The sequence below is a fragment of the Tachysurus fulvidraco genome, chromosome 14, assembly GCF_022655615.1.
Source record: "Tachysurus fulvidraco isolate hzauxx_2018 chromosome 14, HZAU_PFXX_2.0, whole genome shotgun sequence".
NCBI classification, from domain to species: Eukaryota; Metazoa; Chordata; class Actinopteri; order Siluriformes; family Bagridae; genus Tachysurus; species Tachysurus fulvidraco.
The window spans coordinates 1820521-1844402 of NC_062531.1; the positions used below are offsets into that span (position 1 = coordinate 1820521).

At 39.3% G+C, this 23882-nt stretch overlaps 2 protein-coding genes across 4 annotated transcripts in view; one reads left to right on the top strand and one right to left on the bottom strand.

Moving 5' to 3' along the window:
- Nucleotides 1-1430: 1430 nt before the first annotated feature.
- On the bottom strand, nucleotides 1431-17628 carry stap2b (signal transducing adaptor family member 2b). The gene is made up of 14 exons (XM_027154049.2): nucleotides 17449-17628; nucleotides 10708-10779; nucleotides 10465-10584; nucleotides 10151-10207; nucleotides 8830-9011; nucleotides 8032-8163; nucleotides 7509-7578; nucleotides 6189-6291; nucleotides 4849-4941; nucleotides 4699-4752; nucleotides 4285-4341; nucleotides 3144-3194; nucleotides 2804-2914; nucleotides 1431-2177 (listed from the first exon to the last, which is right to left on the bottom strand). The coding sequence occupies exons 1-14, from the start codon at nucleotides 17539-17541 to the stop codon at nucleotides 2119-2121; spliced, it is 1254 nt and encodes a 417-aa protein (XP_027009850.1). The 5' UTR covers nucleotides 17542-17628; the 3' UTR covers nucleotides 1431-2118.
- An 821-nt stretch (nucleotides 17629-18449) lies between these two features.
- The window catches only part of mpnd (MPN domain containing), a 29415-nt gene continuing 23982 nt past the window's right edge, over nucleotides 18450-23882 (top strand). The window contains exons 1-4 of one of the 3 annotated variants that reach the window (XM_047823152.1): nucleotides 18450-18690; nucleotides 20070-20272; nucleotides 21397-21618; nucleotides 21722-21833. In XM_047823152.1, coding sequence (XP_047679108.1) covers nucleotides 18687-18690; nucleotides 20070-20272; nucleotides 21397-21618; nucleotides 21722-21833 — 541 coding nt within the window. In that variant the 5' untranslated portion in view covers nucleotides 18450-18686. The remainder of the gene's footprint in view (nucleotides 18691-20069; nucleotides 20273-21396; nucleotides 21619-21721; nucleotides 21834-23882) is intronic. The other 2 variants (XM_027154057.2, XM_027154058.2) reach the window with 2 other exon arrangements.

Genomic DNA, 23882 nt, shown 5'->3' on the forward strand with positions numbered 1-23882 from the left:
GTGTGTGCACGTGTGTGTGTGCGCGCGTGTGTGCATGCGCGTGTGCGCGCATGTGTGCATGTGTGTGTGTGTGTGTGTGCATGCGTGTGTGTGTGTGTGTGTGTGTGTGTGTGTCTGAATGAGGTAAAATTGTATAGGTGACTAGGTGTTTATGTCTTTTATGAATATTTGTGTGCACTTGTTTAATATATAAGATAAAATTGTGAATTTTAATGTTTTTTTTTTGTGTGAATGCGAGAACAATTTATGGGCACACATTTTAAACAAATGCTCTCACATACAATTTTATGTGTGTATGATAGATAAATGTGAGCATGTTATATCATTTGTAAGAGTATTTTGCAGGTGTGTGAGTGATACAGTACTATATAACAGCCTGAATGCCACCTCATAGCAAACCAAAATATTCTATAGATTATTTTTCTTTTAATGGATCCCATTCTGTCTTGTCTTTGTTTTAACACGGTTTCGCACTGAATGTCTTATTGTAATTCTGAATGCTTCTTAAGTAAAATGTTATATTCAGAGACAGTTTAGCACAAAAACTTAAATGAATGCTAGTATTAAAACGCTTCCTGTAGAATACAGACAACGTTATTGTGCCAGCAGACGTCCGTGAGGAGTGAAAATACGAGGCGTGTGTGTGTGTGTGTGTGTGTATGATGATGATGATGTACCATAGTGTATTGCTGCCTTTTTTTCCAATAATGGCGAACATTTCATATTTGTTTTTGTTGCCCACAGAAGTGTAAAGACAAAAACAGGCCATTCCAGTTACCTCCACAAATATTTACAATGTTTTATCATGTCTTTCTGATTATGTGCACAGAGACAATGCACTTAAATATGACGCTCTGCCGCCTGAACACGAGACCTTGTGTGTTTTTTTTATTCTCACTCACACTATACTGCAGATTGCTGTATATCTCTGTATATAAACCATTAATGCTTTTCTGCCGAAACTGTAGTATTATATAACAGACTGCCAAGTGTAATTCTCCGCAACGTAATAAAACGATAAGACGGACGTTTGTGCTTGTGTTTCTTTAAAGTCTCTGTACAGCTTTGAGCTAGTGATCAGATAAGTTTATCTACCACAGTAATATTTTTATACCATCATTTAGAATACTGTATGGATTAGCATTAGCTAATGCATTAGCAGCTATCTTCTTGTTTACAGTATTTAGCTAATTAGCTAAGAGACAGATAAAACCTCTGTAAAGCTAGCAGTCATTCTTTCATCTTTTCTTACTCATTTTTAAAATCAATGACAAAATACATCACTGTATCGAGTCTGTGTCTGTTGCTATAGCAACGAGTTTGTATTAAAGCCAGCATATTCATATGAACGTCACAATGTCTTCCATTTGACCAATCAGATTCCAGAACACAGTCAAGGCTCATTCAGGAGAAATTTCCACCAAGTGAACATTTATTTATTTATTTATTTATTTATTTATTTATTTATTTACATAGTATTTGCAGCATTTGTGTTCATTTATTCGTTTTCATTCTTGTGCTTTTCACAGAATTGAGTATAAGAGCGAACATAGAAATTTTTTTTTTTTAGTTTGAAAAATTATATACTTTATTGTGCTTAATGTACACCATCTATTACAAATACAAACAAATGTGGATTAGTCACTGAAGCCACATCCGTCATGGATACACATACGTCGCTTATTTACTCGAAAGTACAACACTGTTAAGAATACACTAGGTTATAAAGAAGACATAACACAGGAGAGTAGGAAAAATGTTAGCAATAATGCTATACAGAAGATTTTGATTAGCAAATAAAATGCTATACACTGATTTACTGTCAGAACAGATGTTAAACATAGACGGTAATGTGGCAAGGAGACACTTTTACCTGATTTACACTGAGTACTGGGCCAAAGGGGGAAAAAACAACTGTGGGATCAATGAACTGTCAATCTTCAAGATGCTTCAGAGCATCCAGCCAGCTGGACAACACTCTCACTCTCACACACTCACACACACACACACACACACAGAGCTCATTGGTCTCCTCCAATCGTACATTCTTGGCTCAATTCTGCAGAGATTTTCACTAAATGGCTCCTTCATATTTGCTGGTTGGCCAGGGGTCAGAGGTCACTTTTCACAAACAACACATCTACTCTGTAGTTTCTGCCTTAGCTCTTCATCAAAACCTGTGAAGGAGAAAAAACAGTTTTTAACATTCTCCACTTCCTGTTCCATTTTTAATCCAGACTTAAAGATAGTCTGTAATATCATCATATTATAATTTACATCGGCGCCTTTTATGGATTATTAACCTGATGTATAAAACTAATTTACCTAAACATAAGATAATAATTGAAACAAAAATGTTGTAATAAGCTCATAAAGAGTGAGTAATACATTGAAACATTATTGTGTCTAACGAATAATTTATGAAATCATTAGCAAGTTTAACCTTTTAATTAAACATTAATTTCGAGTTCGGTTGTTATTGTGAGTTTTCTAGCTCTCTAAAAAAATGTAATTCAAAAAAAATACTGCAATGTTAAAAAAAGTTAATCACACTGTGCTTTTCTGTTTATATATTTCTGGCCCTGAAAGGAACTTAAAAAAGCAACACACAATGAATTCACAGTTTCAGCACAGGAGTTAAAAATAGGGAAAAGCCTGTGGTCAGTGTTTTGTAATTGCAGTTCACCTCCGAGACAGCAGAGGGCATTAAATTCTTACATTTTGCCGCTTTAAGAGTTCTGAAAGTAATCTAGAGACACACACATGTCTGTTCTCTGTTAGAAATTATGAAGTTCTTCCATACTCTTAGTTAGAACTTTGGGGACAGCCGTCGGTGGGGTCGACAGTTTCGGCTTTGTTTCCATGGTCACGGTGGCACTGCGTGGGCGTGTCGATGGTGGAAGCAAAGCTCCGCCTGCAACAAAGATTACATCAACATGTGACTTTTTCTTTCTGGACCTTTTTCTGTTTTGTAAATCAGGACCAAACATAAACAGATTCAGTGGCTATTTTTATGGTCTAAGCTCCTGAGTACAGTAGCTAGTTAATTATCTAGCAACACTAAGCACGCTAACTAGCTCAGAAATATTGTAAGATCTACACTATAATACAATGATGATTAAACGATGACTCAGGTCACTTACCCGGACCTATCTGCAGGTCAGGCATGGACGTCTGATGTGGCAAAGTTCTCACTGTGAACAACACGACAATGTTTCACATAATCATCTAAAACATCTTACACCACTTTTCTTCCACCTTTTTCTGTACTTTCTTCTGAATTTGTCTCTGATTTGAGTGACCAACAAGATGAATTCAAGCTAAATTTGTCTTTATGTTTGTATATCATCCCAATGTTTACCTAAAGTTAACAGGTTTGCTAGACAAACAAGCTAATGCTATCTTCTTGCTGACTGTAACGTCAAGACCCAATGTTTGCAAGTCACGCTAAATAGCTTTCAGCTATTATAAATAGTTAGTTAAACTTAACATTCCAGCAGAGAAAATGCTAACTAGTATATTGTTTTATTGCTGCTAAATTACACAAGTAGCTATGTTTTCTCTTAGTGAGTTAGCAAATATCTATTGTATATAGCAAGCTACCTAACATTATACTGTGCCATTTAAACCAGTAGCCAGGATACCTAACAAGCTGTCTAACTGGGTTAACTATTAACCAGAGTAACTCACAATTTAGCTAGAATCAGGTTAAAACCAGTAACAAATCTCACTAGCAAACTAGCTACTATAAACTACATTACTGTACTGGGTTTAAACTAGTGGTGTAATAAAGTAGCAAACTAGCTAAAATGACACTGTTAGCTAACATCACAACTGGAAATCCTTGCTTAAAGAAACTCAGAAAAGTTTAATTTATTTATTCTCCTCTCAGTGATAGATTTTAATGGTTGCCATTAATATTAGTCATGTTTGCTAACATGTTTCCTGATAATATGCTAGCAATTGCATAAAGACATGATACCAGCAGCCAGGAACATTCAAAAACTAGCTAACATTAAGTTTGCTAGCAGCTCAGGTTACCAGTTTTAAAACAACAGTTAACCTAATATTTGTCTTTTCCTTTCCACAGCAAAATAGTTAACATTCAGCTAATTATTATAGTGTGTAAAAAATAGCTAGGTTTGCTACAAAGTCTTAGATTTCATGAGCTTTCATGAAATTTCTCAGTCCTCATTTTCCACGAGTTAGCAGTGCTGTGATTATCCCTAATTTTTACCTTTGTTGTCTAAATATTTATTGAAAAAAAAAAGGCAGACTTTTTACCTGGGGCCTGAGACGAGACAATAGGTGGGACGTATGCTTCTTCATCATCCTCCTCATCTGAAATACATACACACACACACACTTTACACACACTCTACACATACTTTACACACACTTTACATGCACACTTTACATGCTCACACACACACACACACACACACACACACACACACACACACACACACACACACACACACACACACACACACACACACACTCTTTACATGCACACACACACACACACACACACACACACACACACACACACACACACACACACACACACACACGCACTTTACATGTACACACACACTCTACACACACTTTACACACACACACACTTTACACACGCTCTTAATACAATTTACACACACACACTGTATACACACTTTACATGCATGCACACAAACTGACCTGAGGAGTTCAGGTAGATGTTCTCTTTTGGATCAGAACGTTTCTTCCTTGGAGCTGAAAGATGATATTAATGATAATGTTTTATTATGTGCTTGTGTATATTTAAATATTTAGTATTTGTGTGTGTGTGAGCGTGTGTGTGTGAGATACCTGGTTTGGGAGGGAGTGGTTTGGGGGTCGCAGAGCTGCTGGATGCACAGCGTACACTCTTCTCTCCATTTTCCTTATTGTCTTCTACATACACTAACAGAAAAAATATAAACTGTGGATTACTGAAAAAGTATAGGCATTATTGAGCATGCTCACAACACACACACACACACACACACACACACACACACACACACACACACACACACACACACACACACACACAGAGTTATGAAACTGTTAACATTAGACTGAAAACACTCTACTGTGTACCGCAATTATAATATATAACAGAACCACTGGCCAGGTTATAATTAGCATCCTCGCTATTATTATTCATCTTGACAGACTGATATAGTCTATTTTTTTTAGACTGATTTATTCTATTATTTTACTTTCATTCAGCTTCCCTCTACCTTTTTTACACACAGTCACGATGTTAAAAATAGGTCAGTGACAAACCGAAAATACAATCAGATTCACACACAAGGGCGAGTAGTAACAGGGCTGGGTGTGTTGTGTTGAAGGAAATGTGTGCGATATTTCCAAACTGTGGGAATGCTTCCTTGTCTGATTACTGACATAAGACTTTCTAGTTAAGTGTTAGGTAATTCTATGGAAAATACGGAAATGAACTTGAGTCTGATCTAAAGTGGGTCAGTGTTTTTGTGTGTTTTTCCCTCTGTTGATAATCTTACACGGAATTTTAGTGTTGAAGATAAATCTGAGCTGCTTTTTAGATGAACAAACACTCGGAGCATCTCGGAGAGCAGAAACGGGTTTGATATCAACATTTACTCTGAACATACAAACATTTGTGTGGAAATAAAATAACATTTTTTTGTATTTTTGGATCTTTTCTATTAATATATCACATCTAGTATTGTAAAGAAAAAAACAGAAATACTGATAAAACACAACAAATTCCTAAGTGTGTATTTTCATATGAGCTTCATATTAACACCATTGTGGAGTGAGACACGATAAAGACGTTCAATCTACGTGAACACGACACAAACAGTAGGAAACAACGTTTTTTTGGCCTCTGGGGGAAAAAAATCGATATTCAGATTAAATGAGATTTGTGAAACTATTCTGAAGATTACTTCTAAGAATTTTTCCTGTTTAGACAAAATCTAACACAAAAATGTGTTTGTGAAAACGTTCCTTCAAGTAAAAAACAATCTAGTATTAAAACGTTTCCTGTAAAATACAGACAGCGTGTATTGCTGCCTTTTTCTGACATCACTAGGAAAAATTCTGCAAAGCGTTAAAGCCTAGACTCTTACTTCTAACTTCATGTTACAATATGTCAATTTCATTTGAACTTGTCTTCTTACCAATGCTTTCTTCGTATGTGTGCTCTAGAATCAAGGGCTTGAAAACTCCTCCTGTCTTCTCCATCAGATAGTTTATCACATCCTGCAGTGAGGTGCAAGAAATCTGCAACAAGAGAGCGAAGTGTTTGATTCTTTATCAAAAAACAAACAAACAAAAAAACAAACAGAAAACAAAACAAAAACAGTGATAAACACAGCTGAACGTTAAAACTTATATCCTGTGGTAGTAATATTCATTCATTCATTCATTTTCTACCGCTTATCCGAACTTCTCAGGTCACGGGGAGCCTGTGCCTATCGCAGGCGTCGTTGGGCATCGAGGCAGGATACACCCTGGACGGAGTGCCAACCCATCGCAGGGCACACACACTCTCATTCACTCACACACTCACACACTACGGACAATTTTCCAGAGATGCCAATCAACCTACCATGCATGTCTTTGGACCGGGGGAGGAAACCGGAGTACCCGGAGGAAACCCCCGAGGCACGAGGAGAACATGCAAACTCCACACACACAAGGCAGCGGCGGGAATCTAACCCCCAACCCTGGAGGTGTGAGGCAAACGTGCTAACCACTAATAGGAAAATAATAGGATTATTTTCCTAATAGGAAAATAATCAGTGACAAAGTTGAAGCATGTCACTACGGCCACTGGCCAATGCCAAAAAAAATTTTTGTTTAAAAGAACATTTTTAATTTGTTTAAGTGGCTCGTCCTTTGTGTGATTAGTTACTATGGAAATGATAATGTGTTATATTGAGCGCATTAATATAAAGCAGAAAATGAACCCACAGATTCTGACCAATCAGAATCCAGCATTCAACAGCGCTGTGGCTCTCTGCTGGTTACTGCATTGTAAACCTGCCACGTCTCATGGTCTCCTGGATCTGGAGCTTACCTACAGACTTTTTTTTCACTACTCTTACCTGTTATTGTATGACGACAATAAAGTCCTCTTATCTGTGGCAACATTATAACACTGCACTAATCAAAAAGTCTGCTTGCTCTTTATCTCAGTTTGCATGGGTTGTAATAAATGTAAATGGTAACAGCTTTAGAAAAGTGATTAAGCTATTACTTGCATACGACACACACACACACACACACACAAGAATGTGTGTTATCTAAGTTCCTGACTGATCATTAATCATGTTTATGATTTTCCAGAGACGCTTTACTTCCTTGTACTGGAAAGTACCTTGTACTGGAAAAAAGCTGAATATGAGCCAAAAACAGTGAACAGCTTCAGCATAAATCTGTGTTATGAATCACTGTACGATTGTACGGAATGTTCTTTCTAACAGCGTCCTACTCACTGGATTGTCGAGAGCGATGGAAAATCCTCCTTTAGGGACCCGTGTCACTCGGTAATGTCGGAAAACCGGCCTACAAAATAAGAAAGGAGTGAAAAAAGGACGTAGCATTTCAACACTTCATACCTTTCATTGTCACTCATCACGAGGTGTAGTATTAACATGATAACACATAGCCGAGGGTGAACAGGACATGTCCACCTAACGTTTACGCAACACACCGTACATCTCCAAACTTCTGTCTGCATGATTCCATCTGTCTCTTTTTATGGTTGTTTTCTAAATGGGTTTATTTTAAAAGCGACAAGAGTTTTTTTCTGTGTAAAGTCTATTAAAAATAAGCGTGAGTATATGGGTATGCATGCATGGATCTATATATACATAGACATACCTGTGTGTGTGTGTGTGTGTGTGTGTGTGTGTGTGTGTGTGTGTGTGTGTGTGTGTGTGTGTGTGTGTGTGTGTGTGTGTGTGTGTATGTGTGTGTATGTGTGTGTGTGTGTATGTGTGTGTGTGTGTGTGTTACCCATCAAACTCCTGCCTCGTAGTAACAGCAAAAGAGTTTCCGTCTCTGCTGGGTCTGAGCAGCAAGTTTCCTTTATCTTTGTGTTTTTCCAAAAGGATCTCAGCGTCTTCTCGCAACGCTCTGTGAAAACACCTACAGAACCAAGCACAAAACATACCGACGTGTCACGTCATGCCACAGAATGAGAATATCAGCCTGTCAGTCATGCTGGAGTCTAAGCCAGTAGATGTCAGAAATAATAATAAATACATCAGCCAAGAATATCAAGAGTCTGAACTTTAAATATTGGTGACAGTTTATTGATCTATGAAGGCAGGAGTCTGAACTTTTGTTGATAGACTCACTCGGGACTCTAAATCTCTTGCGCTCTAGCACACTGGCCCATACAGTACATACAAACTCTGTACATACTGTTGGTTATAGAACAAGGGTCTAAACTTGGTGATTTATTGATTAATAATAAATTAACAAGAGTCTGAACCCGTATGTAGAATATCAGTCAATTGAAGTAGAAGTCTGAAGAGGAGTGTGTGAGATATCAGTGTGATGTTAGTGTCATTTAGAACTTGTGAACTTGTGCTAGCATAATGGAGAATACGGCTAAGAGCTACAGGAACCAAATGAAATTACGTTTGGATTATTGGCTAGTCAAGTCCTTAAGAGCTACATCAACCCACTTAAAGAGTCTGAAAACTCTCTTGCTTTCTAGCCAATAAGGGCAGGAGTCTGAATTTTTACACTAGCATATCACAGAATTAGCCAAGGAGCCTGAATCTACTGAACTTAGTCTGAACTTACGCTGGCATTTCGGACACAACGGGCATGTAATTGTCTGGTTCTGTCGTAGCTACTGTTATAGAAGCTTGTGCGGACGTAGATTTTTCGTGAATTTCTTTGAGCCTCTCGATCTCCTTGTCCACAGCTTCCCTCAGCATGTGAATCTGACCAGGCAGCAGGTTGAGGGACGTGGGCACTTCCAGCTGTGAGACACAAACATCTGCAATTAAACCCTTATTCACTATCTATGTTTTTTGTCATGACAAACAAGACCAATGGAACTGGAGCAACAAAAACACCTAGTCAGGGTTTCTCAGGATAAAAGCTGGCAGGAAAGCCAAAGACAAAAATGAAAGGCATTTCCATAACAAACAAATACCCAGTGATTCACTTAGCGATGACGGCAAAACAATCCACATGTTTACAGTAATTAGGCTCTGATCGGAATCGTCTGATGAAAAGAGTTTGAAGCTTGAGGACACAGGAAATAACACAGATTTAAAATATCTATGTAAATGAGTTTATGTTGTAATGTAGTGCAAACTAAGTATGCAGAATCCACACAGAAAAAAAGGAATAATGTAATGATTTGCATTGACCTTGTGTTATGTGTGTGTGTGTGTGTGTGTGTGTGTGTGTGTGTGTGTGTGTGTGTGTGTGTGTGTGTGTGTGTGTGTGTGTGTGTGTGTGTGTGTGTGTGTGTATGCATGAAAATATATTTTTATTTCAGGCTCTGTTTAAATGCTGCAATCAGCCGATACGTGAAAGTGCGATGGATCAGAAGAAAGCAGAAGTAGAGACAGGAGGGTTATTTAATAAGCGTCAAACCTTAAGAGTCTTAACTTGTGCTGGGATATTGGGCAGTTTTCTGTAAATATATTATAATTCTGTGTTATATATTAGCCAACTGTGTTGTAATGACAGGAGGCTGAAGTCACATTATCATGTCAGCCAATGAGGACAGAAATGATGATCTGAAACATTAATAGAGGTAAAAGGAGGAAGCCAAATTAGTATATGAGCCGATTACAGAAATACGAAGCCAAGAGGAACAGAAACCTCAAGCTTTTGTGACAAGATAGGGAGAATATGCGGTCACTCTCGCTTATTGGCCAATGAGATGAGAAGTCTGAATTTATTCTGTCCAATCATCCAAGAGCAATACTCTGGACTGCTGTACTGGCTAGTCTGAACTTATGCTAGCAAATCAGCCAATAGGAAGAAGGGGATAAACTTATGCAGGTGTTTCAGCCAATAGGAAGAAGAGAATAAACCAATGCAGGTTGTAAGATGTCTGAACACTGGTATAGTGGCAAATAAACAGAAAAAAAGCTTTACTGACCTTAACTACAGAGAAGATGAAGCCTTTCCACAGCTCACGAGCTTCTAGACTTGGAGCCTGAAACATTAACAATAAAAACGCTAAACTTAATTACTGAACGTTACGCATTAGGTTTGATAGTGTGTGTTAACTGTACAGAATGACAGTGGATCTCAGTAAATTGATTCCATCTTTTTTTCAGAGAACTGGAAATAAATTCCCTGAAAAGATTTGATATATCGTCTCACCCGATCACATAATTCGGTGTAAACTCTTACTGTAAAAATAAGAACAATAAAATTCTTTGTTTAGCGGATAAAAGCCGACGCTCTTACCGTCAGGTAGATGTCATCGTCTTGTAAGCGCAGATGGAATCTTGCTGCGTCCAGTTTGCGATCGTGACTGCAGTCGTCAGTCAGGGAGATGAAGGTTGATAGTTCCAGCTTTTCCACATACTGATCTCACACGTACACACATACATGTTAGATGGCATAAAATGCTTTTGTACCATGCGGAAACCCCCCCCCCCCCCCCCCCCCCCAAAAAAAAAAAAAAAAAAAAAAAAAAAAAAAACTTACATTATTGTCCTTGCCGTTGTTGTAGAAGAATAGACAGCGTCCACACAAAGAAGTCCAAAATTTGCGACTAACCTAATAACAAAAATAAAAAGCAAAATGTTTCCTTTCCCCTGAACACATTTATCTGACACACTGTCATATTTATTAGGAGTGTGTATATGTTTAAAGTGTAATGCTATAATAAACAATAACACTGTAGCCATTACAACAAAGCTAGTATCAGCTAGCTTACTAACCTAGCTAGTTCGATTTCTTATTGAGTGTATGCAGACACTTTAACTCCACATGAAAAAGTTGGAATATTGTCAATGAAATATTTATTTGATTCAGCGTAAAGTAAATCTCCTCACACTGGCTTACTAACAGCACTCATTTTCACCAGCTCTTCATCATGTCCTCCATGTTGGCTTACTGCACCATGCAACCCGTTTGGTCAGGAGGCTAAAAAAGGCACTTGATTTCTGCAAACTTATATTTTTTTTTTTTCAATTACTGTTTTGACCAAATTGCTAAATATAGGGAAATTTGATTTTTTTGAAAAAGTTAGAATTTATCACTTATATTTTTATTTCAGCTTTATATTTATGACAATTTTTGGTCTTTATTTGCTAAAAAAAAAAAAAGGCTTATTTTTTTAATGGCTGATTTTGAGTTCAGTCGATTAAAACTGTCGATGCATGGATGTGTTTTTCCTGCCTGGTTAATGCTTGACATTCAGATGCTAAGGAGTAAGAAGTTATAGCAGCTGAAACGGCTGAACAGGTTTGAGGAATGAATGGAATGATGGAGAATCCTGTTATGTACTGTAGACGAAAACAGGCTCTGCCTTTCTCTCGGCTGAAAGCTGAACCTTGAACGAGTTCATTTGAAAGAGGCTCTTCATGAATAACAAAACATCATCGTGTATCATGTATCAGGGACATTCCTCAGACACCACAAATCACTGACACACTTTCCTTCTGAACTCGACTCTAAACCGGTGGCAGCTTCTGTTCCGTCACGGTATTAATCCGTAGATCAATAAACCATCGATCATTTACAAAAGTGACAGCTGTGACACAAAAATGATCATATGTTTTTACATATGACCTTATATAAACAATAATAATAAAAAAATGTTTCAATATTTATTTCACTAAAAATGGTGTTGTACTATCAGACACAGACAGGTGAGACTAAAACCTTGGTAACGCACTGCCAAGAAAACGTCAGTGAGCGTCGTGATGAATTCTTTTTATAATACTGTAACACCGGTTCAATTCAATTCAAGTTTATTTGTATAGCGCTTTTACAATAGACATTGTCTCAAAGCAGCTTTACAGAGCATAAACATAGAGCAGAAGGAAGACATAATTAAAGGAAATAACGAATGATAAAAGAAATAAGAATTTACAGGATAAAAATTCTAGGTTATTATTAGATGTATTGTCACCGGTGTCTGCTGTTGAGCAAACTGACTTCTGCCTGAGGTAATTATCACTCATACAGTGACTTGTATGGCAACAAAGTCATCATTCATTATCAAACAGAGCTGCTGAAATCTGGCGACATGAACAAGAGCGAGATTAGAGGCGGGCGTGTCAGGGGCCCGGCAAAGTAGAGAAAAGTTTATGTAAATGAGAAGACTACCAGCGACTACCAATGGGAGTGGGCAGCCTAGTGGTTAAGGTGTCGGGACTCCCAATCGGAAGGTTGTGAGTTCGATCCCAGGTCCACCGACCTGCCACTGTTGGGCCCCTGAGCAAGGCCCTTGATCCTCAATTGCTCAGCTGTATAAAAATGAGATAATGTAAGTCACTCTGGATAAGGGCATCTGTTAAATGCTGTAAATGTAAATGAGTGGACAGTACAAGTCACGTGATTCTTAACAAAGTGCACACGAGCGCACACACACACACACACACACACACACACACATGCACACAAACACTCTGCTTCTCCATTTCATATGATATGATGCAGATAAACTGAAGAATTTTATACACAAACGAATGAAATCTCCTTTCAGTGTGGTTCATTAAAACCCCTACGTTGTTACTATAGCAACCAGTTGTAGGGGTGATTACTGATGACTTCATAGTACAGCGACTGAATCACTGTATACGTGAACATAAGTGGTGTAAATTTCTCTATTCAATTTTCTGAACAATTAAGGACTCTTATCCTCCTAAGGTTTTCACTTCAAAAGGAAACCTGGATGGTGAGTGTTTCTCCACAGGGATGAACTGAAGAACTGTCTGATATGAAGGAAATGCAGTGTGTGGAAGATACTCAGAAACACTAAGATACTCAGAAATACACAGATACTCAGAAAGATACTCAGAAATATGTAAAAAAAAAAAAAAAAAAAGAAAGAAAAAAGAAAAGAAAAGAAAAAAGAAACCATACATCAGATGAGCCAAATGACAGGAGGTGTTTTGAACTCTTATATTTACTGACACTCTCTGGAAGCCCCGCCCACTTTACTTAATTTCACACAAGTAATGTTTTGTCAATGCTAATCACAATGCTAATCACTACACTAAACACAATGTTAATCACAATGCTAATCGCTACATTAAACACAATGCTAATCACTACACTAAACACAATGCTAATCACAATGCTAATCGCTACATTAAACACAATGCTAATCACAATGCTAATCACTACATTAAACACAATACAAACTAAAATATTAAACACAATGCTTAACTCAACACTAAACACAATACTAATCACAATGCTAAAACACAACGCTAAACACAATGCTTAACTCAACACTAAACACAATACTAATCACAATGCTAAACACAATGCTTAACTCAACACTAAACACAATACTAATCACAACGCTAAACACAACGCTAAACACAATGCTTAACTCAACACTAAACACAACACTAAACACAACACTAAACACAATGCTTAACTCAACACTAAACTCAACACTAAACACAATGCTTAACTCAACACTAAACACAACACTAAACTCAACACTAAACACAACACTAAACTCAACACTAAACACACTGCTTAACTCAACACTAAACTCAACACTAAACACAATGCTTAACTCAACACTAAACACAACACTAAACTCAACACTAAACACAATGCTTAACTCAACACTAAACTCAACACTAAACACAACACTAAACACAATGCTTAACTCAACACTAAACACAACACTAAACTCAACACTAAACACAATGCTTAACTCAACACTAAACTCAACACTAAACACAACACTAAACACAACACTAAACACAACACTAAACTCAACACTAAACACAATGCTTAACTCAACACTAAACTCAACACTAAACACAACACTAAACACAACACTAAACACAACACTAAACACAATACTAAACACAATACTAAACACAATGCTAAACACAATACTAAACACAATGCTAAACACAATGCTAAATAACCTAACCCAGCGGTGTCCAATCTTATCCCATCGGAAAGGGCCGGTGTGGGTGCAGGTTTTCATTCCAACCAAGCAGAAGCCACACCAGAGTCTATACTAAAAGCTAAGAACAACTGATTAAACAGGTGGAATCAGGTGCGGCTTCTGCTTGGTTGGAATGAAAACCTGCACACACACACACACACACACACACACACACACACACACACACACACACACACACACACACACACACACACACCCCGGCCCTTTGTGGATAAGACTGGACACCGCTGGCCTAAACAACTGAAAGTTCATACACTTTTATCCAAGTGTTAAATACACAAACAAGTTCCAGGTTTGGCTTCTCTTATGAGCAGTAGGGTTTGTGTGTTTATGTGTTTGTGTGAGCATGTGGGTAATGGATGTGTGTGTGTGTGCGCGTGTGTGTATTTGTGTGTGCGTGTGTGTGTTTGTGTGTGAGGGGCATTCGCTTGTTAAACCAGTTCTCTATGTGACTCGTGACAGTGGATGCTGGACTGCGACTCTGTCAGGGATATCAGTCACTTTATCAAGAGGAACTCATGAGGTTGAGACTCTCGGGTAAACAATAGGCCTGAAAAAAACTCGTACTTTGCATCATTTGTGCTGCGCTGATTTGTAGATGATGTGACATACAGGAGGAACATCGAGGCACTATACAGACAAACCGTAATGTCTGTCAGTCTGTAGATTACGGCAGTGTGCAGCGAATGTAAACCTTTACATGCTCCCTTAAAGGGTTTTGTGATCTGATTTAGATCTTTTCCCTTTTTAATGTGATACAGCAAGCAAGAAAATTCAAGTAAAAACAAACAAATAAACAAACAAGTAAATAAACAAACAAGTAAATAAATAAATAAATAAATAAATAAACAAACAAATAAATAAAAGGAAAAAGAATGGGTATATAAGTATGTGTAATAACTTTAAAGCATGTTTTGTGTTTAATGCATCAGTGAGTGATTCTACATCAGCATTTGGTCATTTTAATCCAGTCACGCTGAGACAAGACTTTCAGATCTATCACTTTTTTTGAAGGTGTTTCTTTGTTGTCATTGATGTTGTCTTTTTTCTTCAGCAGTCTATCAGAAGCCTTACAGAAACCTGTAGGGTTTGTGCTACAATTGTCTAGTATTTGTAGCTCTCCATGATTTCTCGACTAGATCTTGGCTGAAGAGAAGCAGCCACATAACAGGATGCTACCACCACCATGCTTCACCGTGAGGATGTTCTCTGGACATATCTTTTGCAATAAATCTTTTGGAATTATATCTTTTAGAAACTCCCCTGATATGTGAAGTATTCAAGTGATTCAAGAAAATTTTCCTATAATCACATTTAATGTAGCATTATGATTCCTTATAGTGCCTCATAGCCAACATATGTAGCACAATCAACACACAACCTACTATGTTACTCCTTAATTAGGTTAATGAGCTGATTTTGAGGCTGTTTGTATCTTCAAATCATCACAAACAACGATCATCGATTTTCACATAAAAATCAAAAAAGCTGAGCTTTAAAACGGTGAATGTGTGAAGCAGATATGAGGAAGTGCAAGATCTTAATTCAGAAACCATCTCACGATCATGATTTACCGTCACTCATCATTTAGAGACACAAATTGCACACTAACTACAAATCACCTGACTGCTGCTCCACCCAAGCCAAAGTCCAAAGTATCTGCTCAAAAGCTCCATGTAAAGCTCTATTAGGTGTGTGGATGCAGGAATACTAACCCTTGCTCTTTAAGATGTTTATAATTTACTGTAACAACAAGAAATGATGCCTCATTTACAGAAACCAGACCCAGTTATTAGTTTCATTTTGATCCCTGCATTTGATCTTCTACACAAACTGCTTTAAAAATAAAAAGCATGCTGGTTAATAAGCACGGAAATGACTGTAAACTACAACTGATTAAAAGTATTTTCTCAGTTACTATGTAGTGTTTGTGCTGATCGTTCTGATTATTACTGAAACATATACACAATACACACACACACACACACACACACACACGCCAATCAGCCACACATTAACCCCACTGACAAGTGAAGTGAATTACGCTGATTATCTCGTTACAGTGGCACCTGTTAAAGGGTGTGTATATTAGACAGCATGTGAACAGTCAGTTTTCACAGCTGATGCATTGGAGGCAGAAAAAGGATCAAGCATTAGTATCTGAGTGGTTCTGACCAGAGCTAGTCTAGACATCTAGGTGAGAGCATCTCCAGAACCACTGGGGTGTTCCTGGTAGGCAGGGATTAATACCTACAGTACCAGAAGGTATCAGAACACACAATGCATCAGCCTGTAACCAACCCGAATGAGGTTTTTTATTCAAATTCAATTCAAGTTTATTTCTATAGAGCTTTTTACAATTGACATCGTCACAAAGCAGCTTTACGGATCATAAACATAAGATTACATAAACAAAAAGATTATTATAAAGAGCAATATAAAGATTAATAATATAATACAAAAGTTCAAGATTAATATTAGTCATATTTAAATGTGTTTGTATTTATCCCTAATGAGCAAATCTGAGGTGACTCAGGTGACTGTGACCTCTGTGATAGTGATAAGGAAAGCTGTTAAAAAGAGAAACGTATTCGATAAGAGTTTAGAATGAATGTGAAAAAAAGTGAAGAAGTCCAGATTAATTCGTCTGTAATCATCGACATCATAAAGATGTCCTCAGGTTCTATTCTAATATACACCAGTTTTTAATTTCCAGGTTCAAACAGAATGTTTTCGTGCCTTATTTTCAGCAGATGATTTGTTTAACCACGAACCTTCCAGAACTGTCATTATGATCATTAAGTCCTCAAACAGGAATTTATCTGTTATTTACTGTAGAACATTTCGTTTACAATATAAACCTGTTTATAGCCATTTTTTCTACTGATTTCCTTTTACTCAGACCAAAAATGCACATTGTTTATGATTCAGGATTTTATTTTGATTCGAATTTTGTTCAAACTTCTAATAGAATCGAACTGAAATCAAACCAGAATAAACAGAGTCCTGAATATCACCCTAAATATTTTGCAGTCCTTTGTAATGGACATTTTACACAACTTTATTTCTGCAGTGTAGTCTATATATACAGCTGATATCCAGATGTTTAAGTACAGCTGATATCCAGATGTTTTAGATTTTAATTGATAATTCAGAGAATAGTTTAAGTTTGATTAAGTGATAAAATTAAATATAAATAAAGTTGATTTAATGGAGCTGCAGCTTCTGTCACGAAATGTACAATAAGCCTGAATGCATTCATTAGAGAAGAAACTCACTTTATCTTTAAACGACCTCTTTTCCAGAAATCCCTCGTAGTAACAGGGGGGTAACTGGGATTTAATCCGCGGCGCACGTCTCGTCTGCGCCATGGGCACGTCAGGAACTTTAACGCACACACACACTTTGCTGCACAACAACTCGTAGTGACACCTTAATACACCTGCACTGATGTATAGACGTGTGTGTGGGTGTGTCCTGGTCCACAGGTGAGCCGTGACAGGAGGGAATAAGCAACAACACCCCGCCCATAAACTGATATTATTGTCTGGTTATGTTTAAGTCGACGCCATAAAAAAGTGTATCAATATATTTTTATACAGACATAAGATCATGATCATGACAAGCTTATGATTAACATTTTATTTATTTATGGAAAGAAAAATGTACATTTACATCAACTTATGTTAATGTTAATTATGTTACATTTACATAAGCTTATAATGTTAACGTTGCATAAGCTTATGATGTTAATGCATAAGCTTGTCATGGTCATGATCTACTGGAATAGGCGTTTCAAAAGTCAAACGTATATTTTAAGAGCCTAAATAAACACTTGGTAAAGCGGTTACTGATTTGTGAATATGTCGTTTTGTCGCCATCTAGTGGCTGAATGATGTCCAGCAAGTGATTGCGCTTTACCGTAAGCTTCCTATTATACGCACAAAACGTATGTTTATCCAACTCGACTAGTAAAGCGCTCGCTGTAAACCAGTCAATAACACCTCACACGCAGGAGATATAAGTTATAATAAACTAAATTTAATTCTAATATTAAGATTAGATCTCTGTAAGTATTTTGTTTGAATCAGAGAGTGTCGAATCGTCAGTTCCGAAACGCAAGGGTATAAATATGTGGGGATAGATACAGGGGAGGGAAAGAGGTTATCAAATAAACAAAAGAATAGCATTTGCTTTTATAAAAGCTCAATAGGTTTAACAATAACATCTTTATATTAATTTCGCCTTATTAAACCGCATCTTTCCGCAATAAAACAACGCCGTAATAACGCAGCTCTAACGGTAGCCATGGCTACGTTCCAAACCGGAAGCTACCGTTGTGGGCAGTGTCGCAAAACTTAGTGACTACTTAGTGGCCTAGTGTGCGTGTGCGGTTTGGGACGCGGCCCGTGGCTTTGTATTAGAGTAACAGCTTCACCGCAGACGGGAAACGTGGGAGAAAAAAAACAACCTTATAATCGGAGACCTGGCAAATAAAGGCGACGGATTGGGTGAAATGGGTGAGAATAAACACCGAGATTTCTGTTTGTTTGGTAAAATGTGAGTGACATTAAAAACAGAAGAGGCCTCGAAGAACAAAGATGAGATGAGAACAACAGGAGCATCAGTCATTTATACATAAACACACCAGGGATCGAGGAATAAAGTGTGATTTCTTTATCTGTCACTGCACAAAGACTCACTGTGTCTACGGTATTAAAGGTTATGAAGGGTTATAACAGGTGTATAAAGCCAGTGTGGACACAATGAGCAGTAACATTAACATTCTAACACTTGGTAATTAAACATCTGGCTTTATAACGGACTGCTTTGCTTTTGCTTCCATTGCAGAGAGAAGAACATCACACACTCCGGGTTTAATCACACACTCTGGGTTTAATCACACACACTTGGGGTTTAATCACACAGTCTGGGTTTAATCACACACACACGGGGTTTAAACACACACACATACACACTCGGGGTTTAATCACACACACTGTTTAATCACACACACACTTGGGGTTTAATCACACACTCGGGGTGTAATCACACATATACACACACACATACACACTCGGGCTTTAATCACACACACTCGAGGTTTAATCACATACACTCTCAGGGTTTAATCACACACATATTCGGGGTTTAGTCACAACACACACATTCGGGGTTTAAACACACACACCCAGGGTTTAATCACACACACTCAGGGTTTAATCACACACACACACCCGGGGTTTAATCACACACACTGTTTAATCACACACACTCAGGGTTTAATCACACACATTCGGGGTTTAGTCACACACACACACACACACACACACACACACACTTGGGGTTTAATCACACACACACTCGGGGTTTAATCACATACACTCTGGGGGTTTAATCACACACACACTCAGGGTTTAATCACACACACTCTGTTTAATGTGATTGATTTGTGTGAGTGAGTCAGAACCACATCCAGTTATTCAGTGACTGATGATGTGATGGAAGGAAACACGTCACTTTAAAGCGACGTTTAGTGAAACTCACTGATTGATGACGTGATTACAGTCTCAATTAATCTTCATTAAAATGACACAGACAGGCCAGGTTTAACGAGGGCCTTAAAGATGATGGACGATTTCTGGATCCTGAAGGATAAATCAGAGTTTGGATCAGAGTCGAATAGAGTTTGGATCAGAGTTGAATAGAGTTTGGATCAGAGTTGAATAGAGTTTGGATCAGTTGACTGGGATTAGAGTCGATTAGAGTTTAGAACACAACTTTAAAGTCTCGAGCGTGTTCAAGAGTTTCACTGTTCTGCTTCTTTACTCCACACATTTTCACATAAACACTTAGCTCAGCATAAAGAGATGTAACATGTTGTGTTTTGGCTCCTCAGGTTCTGAACCTCCATCATCTCCTCAGCTAGTGGATGAAGGAGTTGATGAAGACGATGAAGAGCTGAGTGGAGGAGAGGAAGCCGAGCTGCGGGTGTCGTCAGGACGGGGTTCGGTTCTGACTCGGAGGGGAATCACACTACGCGTGCTGCTGAAAGACGGCTTGGTGGAGCCGGGAGACGCCGTCCTGTCCATACACTACCTGGTACTGATGCATACACAATCATCGTCGTCTGTCGTCGTCTTTAATGTTTAATATGAACAGCGTTAATGAGAATGCAGCTGACTCGCCACTGAGGGTGAAAGCTAACACTTTTATGATGTACAGCTTCTTTTTATTGCAGCGTTCTTTTAATAATGTGCAGGAAACGTCACGTATCACAGAAACGTCACGTATCATAGAAACGTCACGTATCACAGAAACGTCACGTATCATAGAAACGTCACGTATCACAGAAACGTCACGTATCACAGAAATGTCACGTATCACAGAAACGTCACGTATCATAGAAACGTCACGTATCACAGAAACGTCACGTATCACAGAAATGTCACGTATCACAGAAACGTCACGTATCATAGAAACGTCACGTATCACAGAAACGTCACGTATCACAGAAACGTCACGTATCACAGAAACGTCACGTATCACAGAAATGTCACGTATCACAGAAACGTCACGTATCATAGAAACGTCACGTATCACAGAAACGTCACGTATCATAGAAACGTCACGTATCACAGAAACGTCACGTATCATAGAAACGTCACGTATCACAGAAACGTCACGTATCACAGAAACGTCACGTATCACAGAAACGTCACGTATCATAGAAACGTCACGTATCATAGAAACGTCACGTGTCATAGAAACGTCGCGTATCATAGAAACGTCGCGTATCATAGAAACGTCACGTATCATAGAAACGTCACGTATCATAGAAACGTCGCGTATCATAGAAACGTCACGTATCATAGAAACGTCACGTATCATAGAAACGTCACGTGTCATAGAAACGTCGCGTATCATAGAAACGTCACGTATCATAGAAACGTCACGTGTCATAGAAACGTCACGTGTCATAGAAACGTCACGTGTCATAGAAACGTCGCGTATCATAGAAACGTCACGTATCATAGAAACGTCACGTATCATAGAAACGTCACGTGTCATAGAAACGTCACGTGTCATAGAAACGTCACGTGTCATAGAAACGTCGCGTATCATAGAAACGTCACGTATCATAGAAACGTCACGTATCACAGAAACGTCACGTATCACAGAAACGTCACGTATCTTAAGTATCTTTGCGCTGTATTTTCTTGCAGGGGAAGAACTTTGTGGGTGACCTGCTGACTGATGGGAAGATCCGCTGGGTGGAAACGGGGCAGATCTTTAACTCCCCCAGCGCATGGGCCACACACTGTAAGCGTCTGGTGAACCCTGCCAAGAAGTCGGGCTGCGGCTGGGCGTCGGTGCGCTACAGGGGACAGAAACTGGCTCAGTACAAAACCAGCTGGCTGCGTAAATACCAGCCCAGTGCTGACATGGTGAGGGAGACTCAGTGTTTATTCACTAACACACACTACATGGTTTATCCCTAACAAACCTCTGACGGTGTCTGACGTTTCTCTCCCGTGTGTCTGCCGTCAGAGTCTCGCCAGCGAGGGAGAGGACGACGAGATGGGTGACGACGAAGAGGAGGAAGGGAAAACGACTATTACTACGGACGACAGAAACAGGAAGTCCAAACCAGAGTTCCACGGTGAGTAAAATGTTGAGACGAATGAAACGAACGCTGCAGGTGTTTAACGATGGGATGCCGAGTCGCACCGACGTGAAGGAGTAAATCATCTAATGAAGGATTCGTATCTAATTCTAATATGAGTAAGTAAGGAATCACTCTAGATGGAGATCAGGAGTGTTTTATTCCTCTTATGCAACAGAAATTAGCCAAATTTGGCAACAAGTTTCAGGGCTCTCAAGTTTTGAAGACACCAACGAGAGAGAGAGAGAGAGAGAGAAGGGGAGAGAGAGAGAGAGAGAGAGAAGGGGAGAGAGAGAGAGAGACAGAGAGAGAGAAGGGGAGAGAGAGAAGGGGAGAGAGAGAGAGAGAGAGAGAGAGAGAAGGGGAGAGAGAGAGAGAGACAGAGAGAGAGAGAAGGGGAGAGAGAGAGAGAGAGAGAGAAGGGGAGAGAGAGAAGGGGAGAGAGAGAGAGAGACAGAGAGAGAGAGAAGGGGAGAGAGAGAGAGAGACAGAGAGAGAGAGAAGGGGAGAGGCAGAGAGAGAGAGAGAGATTATGACTGGTGGTGTTTATTTGTCAACTTTTTGGACCCCTTTATCATGTGTAATGTTGCTCCCATATAAAACAGTTGAGCACAAGCCCAGACATGTTTAGGGACATGATTGAGGACAATGTCCCGTCCAGAGAGACGAGCTGTTTCGTGTCGAGCTTTTGTTCAAACCGACCATCGAAATTACCCTCACTGATGAATGTGTTTGTTTTTCATTAGTTGTTGCGTTAAATCTTACCCAGATACAATAGTGCTATTTTCTGATTGGCTGATAAGTGTCAGGCTTGACTATGAGCTCCAGGGGAGACGCGCTTGATTCCTGCCCGTTTCCATAGAGACAGCGGTGCGGACCGATACATTAAATATATGATAAATAGTCCCAAAGTTTTTCCGTGTGAGAAATACGACATGTGGCAGGAGAGCGGGAGAAAAGACCGGAATCAGAATCAGAATCAGCTTTATTGCCAGGCGTGTTTTCACATGCGAGGAATTAGTTTTAGTGACATAATGTCCACAGTGTAACAGAATGACATGCGTAGTGTAGATGAAATCGTATGTACACATTTACAGGTGTGAAATGTGCAGTTGAAGTAAACATAAACATTCAGACAATATGTATGTGTGTGTGTGTGTGTGTGTGTGTGTGTGTGTGTGTGTGTGTGTGTACAGAGTGCAAGTATGAAATGTGAGATCAACGTATACATAGTGCAAATATTAGGTGTTAAGTGTTCATCAGGTGGATTGCCTGAGGGAAGAAACTGTTCCTATGTCTGGTCGTTCTGGAGCTCAGGGCTCTGTAGCGTCGACCAGATGGCAACAGTTCAAAGAGAGAGTGTGCTGGATGTGAGGGGTCCCGGGTGAGGGAGTGTGCTGGATGTGAGGGGTCCAGGGTGAGTGTGCTGGATGTGAGGGGTCCAGGGTGAGTGTGCTGGATGTGAGGGGTCCAGGGTGAGTGTGCTGGATGTGAGGGGTCCAGGGTGAGGGAGTGTGCTGGATGTGAGGGGTCCAGGGTGAGGGAGTGTGCTGGATGTGAGGGGTCCAGAGTGAGTGAGTGTGCTGGATGTGAGGGGTCCAGAGTGAGTGAGTGTGCTGGATGCGAGGGGTCCAGAGTGAGTGAGTGTGCTGGATGCGAGGGGTCCGGAGTGAGTGAGTGTGCTGGATGTGAGGGGTCCAGGGTGAGTGTGCTGGATGTGAGGGGTCCAGGGTGAGTGTGTGTGCTGGATGTGAGGGGTCCAGGGTGAGTGTGTGTGCTGGATGTGAGGGGTCCGGGGTGAGTGAGTGTGCTGGATGTGAGGGGTCCAGGGTGAGTGAGTGTGCTGGATGTGAGGGGTCCAGGGTGAGTGAGTGTGCTGGATGTGAGGGGTTCCTCTTTGCCACTCTGATCTCCTTTTCCAGTGTGTATTTGGCCTGTTTGTACAAGACTCTATCCCCAGTTCTGTGAGCATCCACTTTGGCCTGACGGAGCTGGCTGAGTTTCACAGTGAACATTGGCTTGTCATTGCTGTAAGTTAAGTGAGAT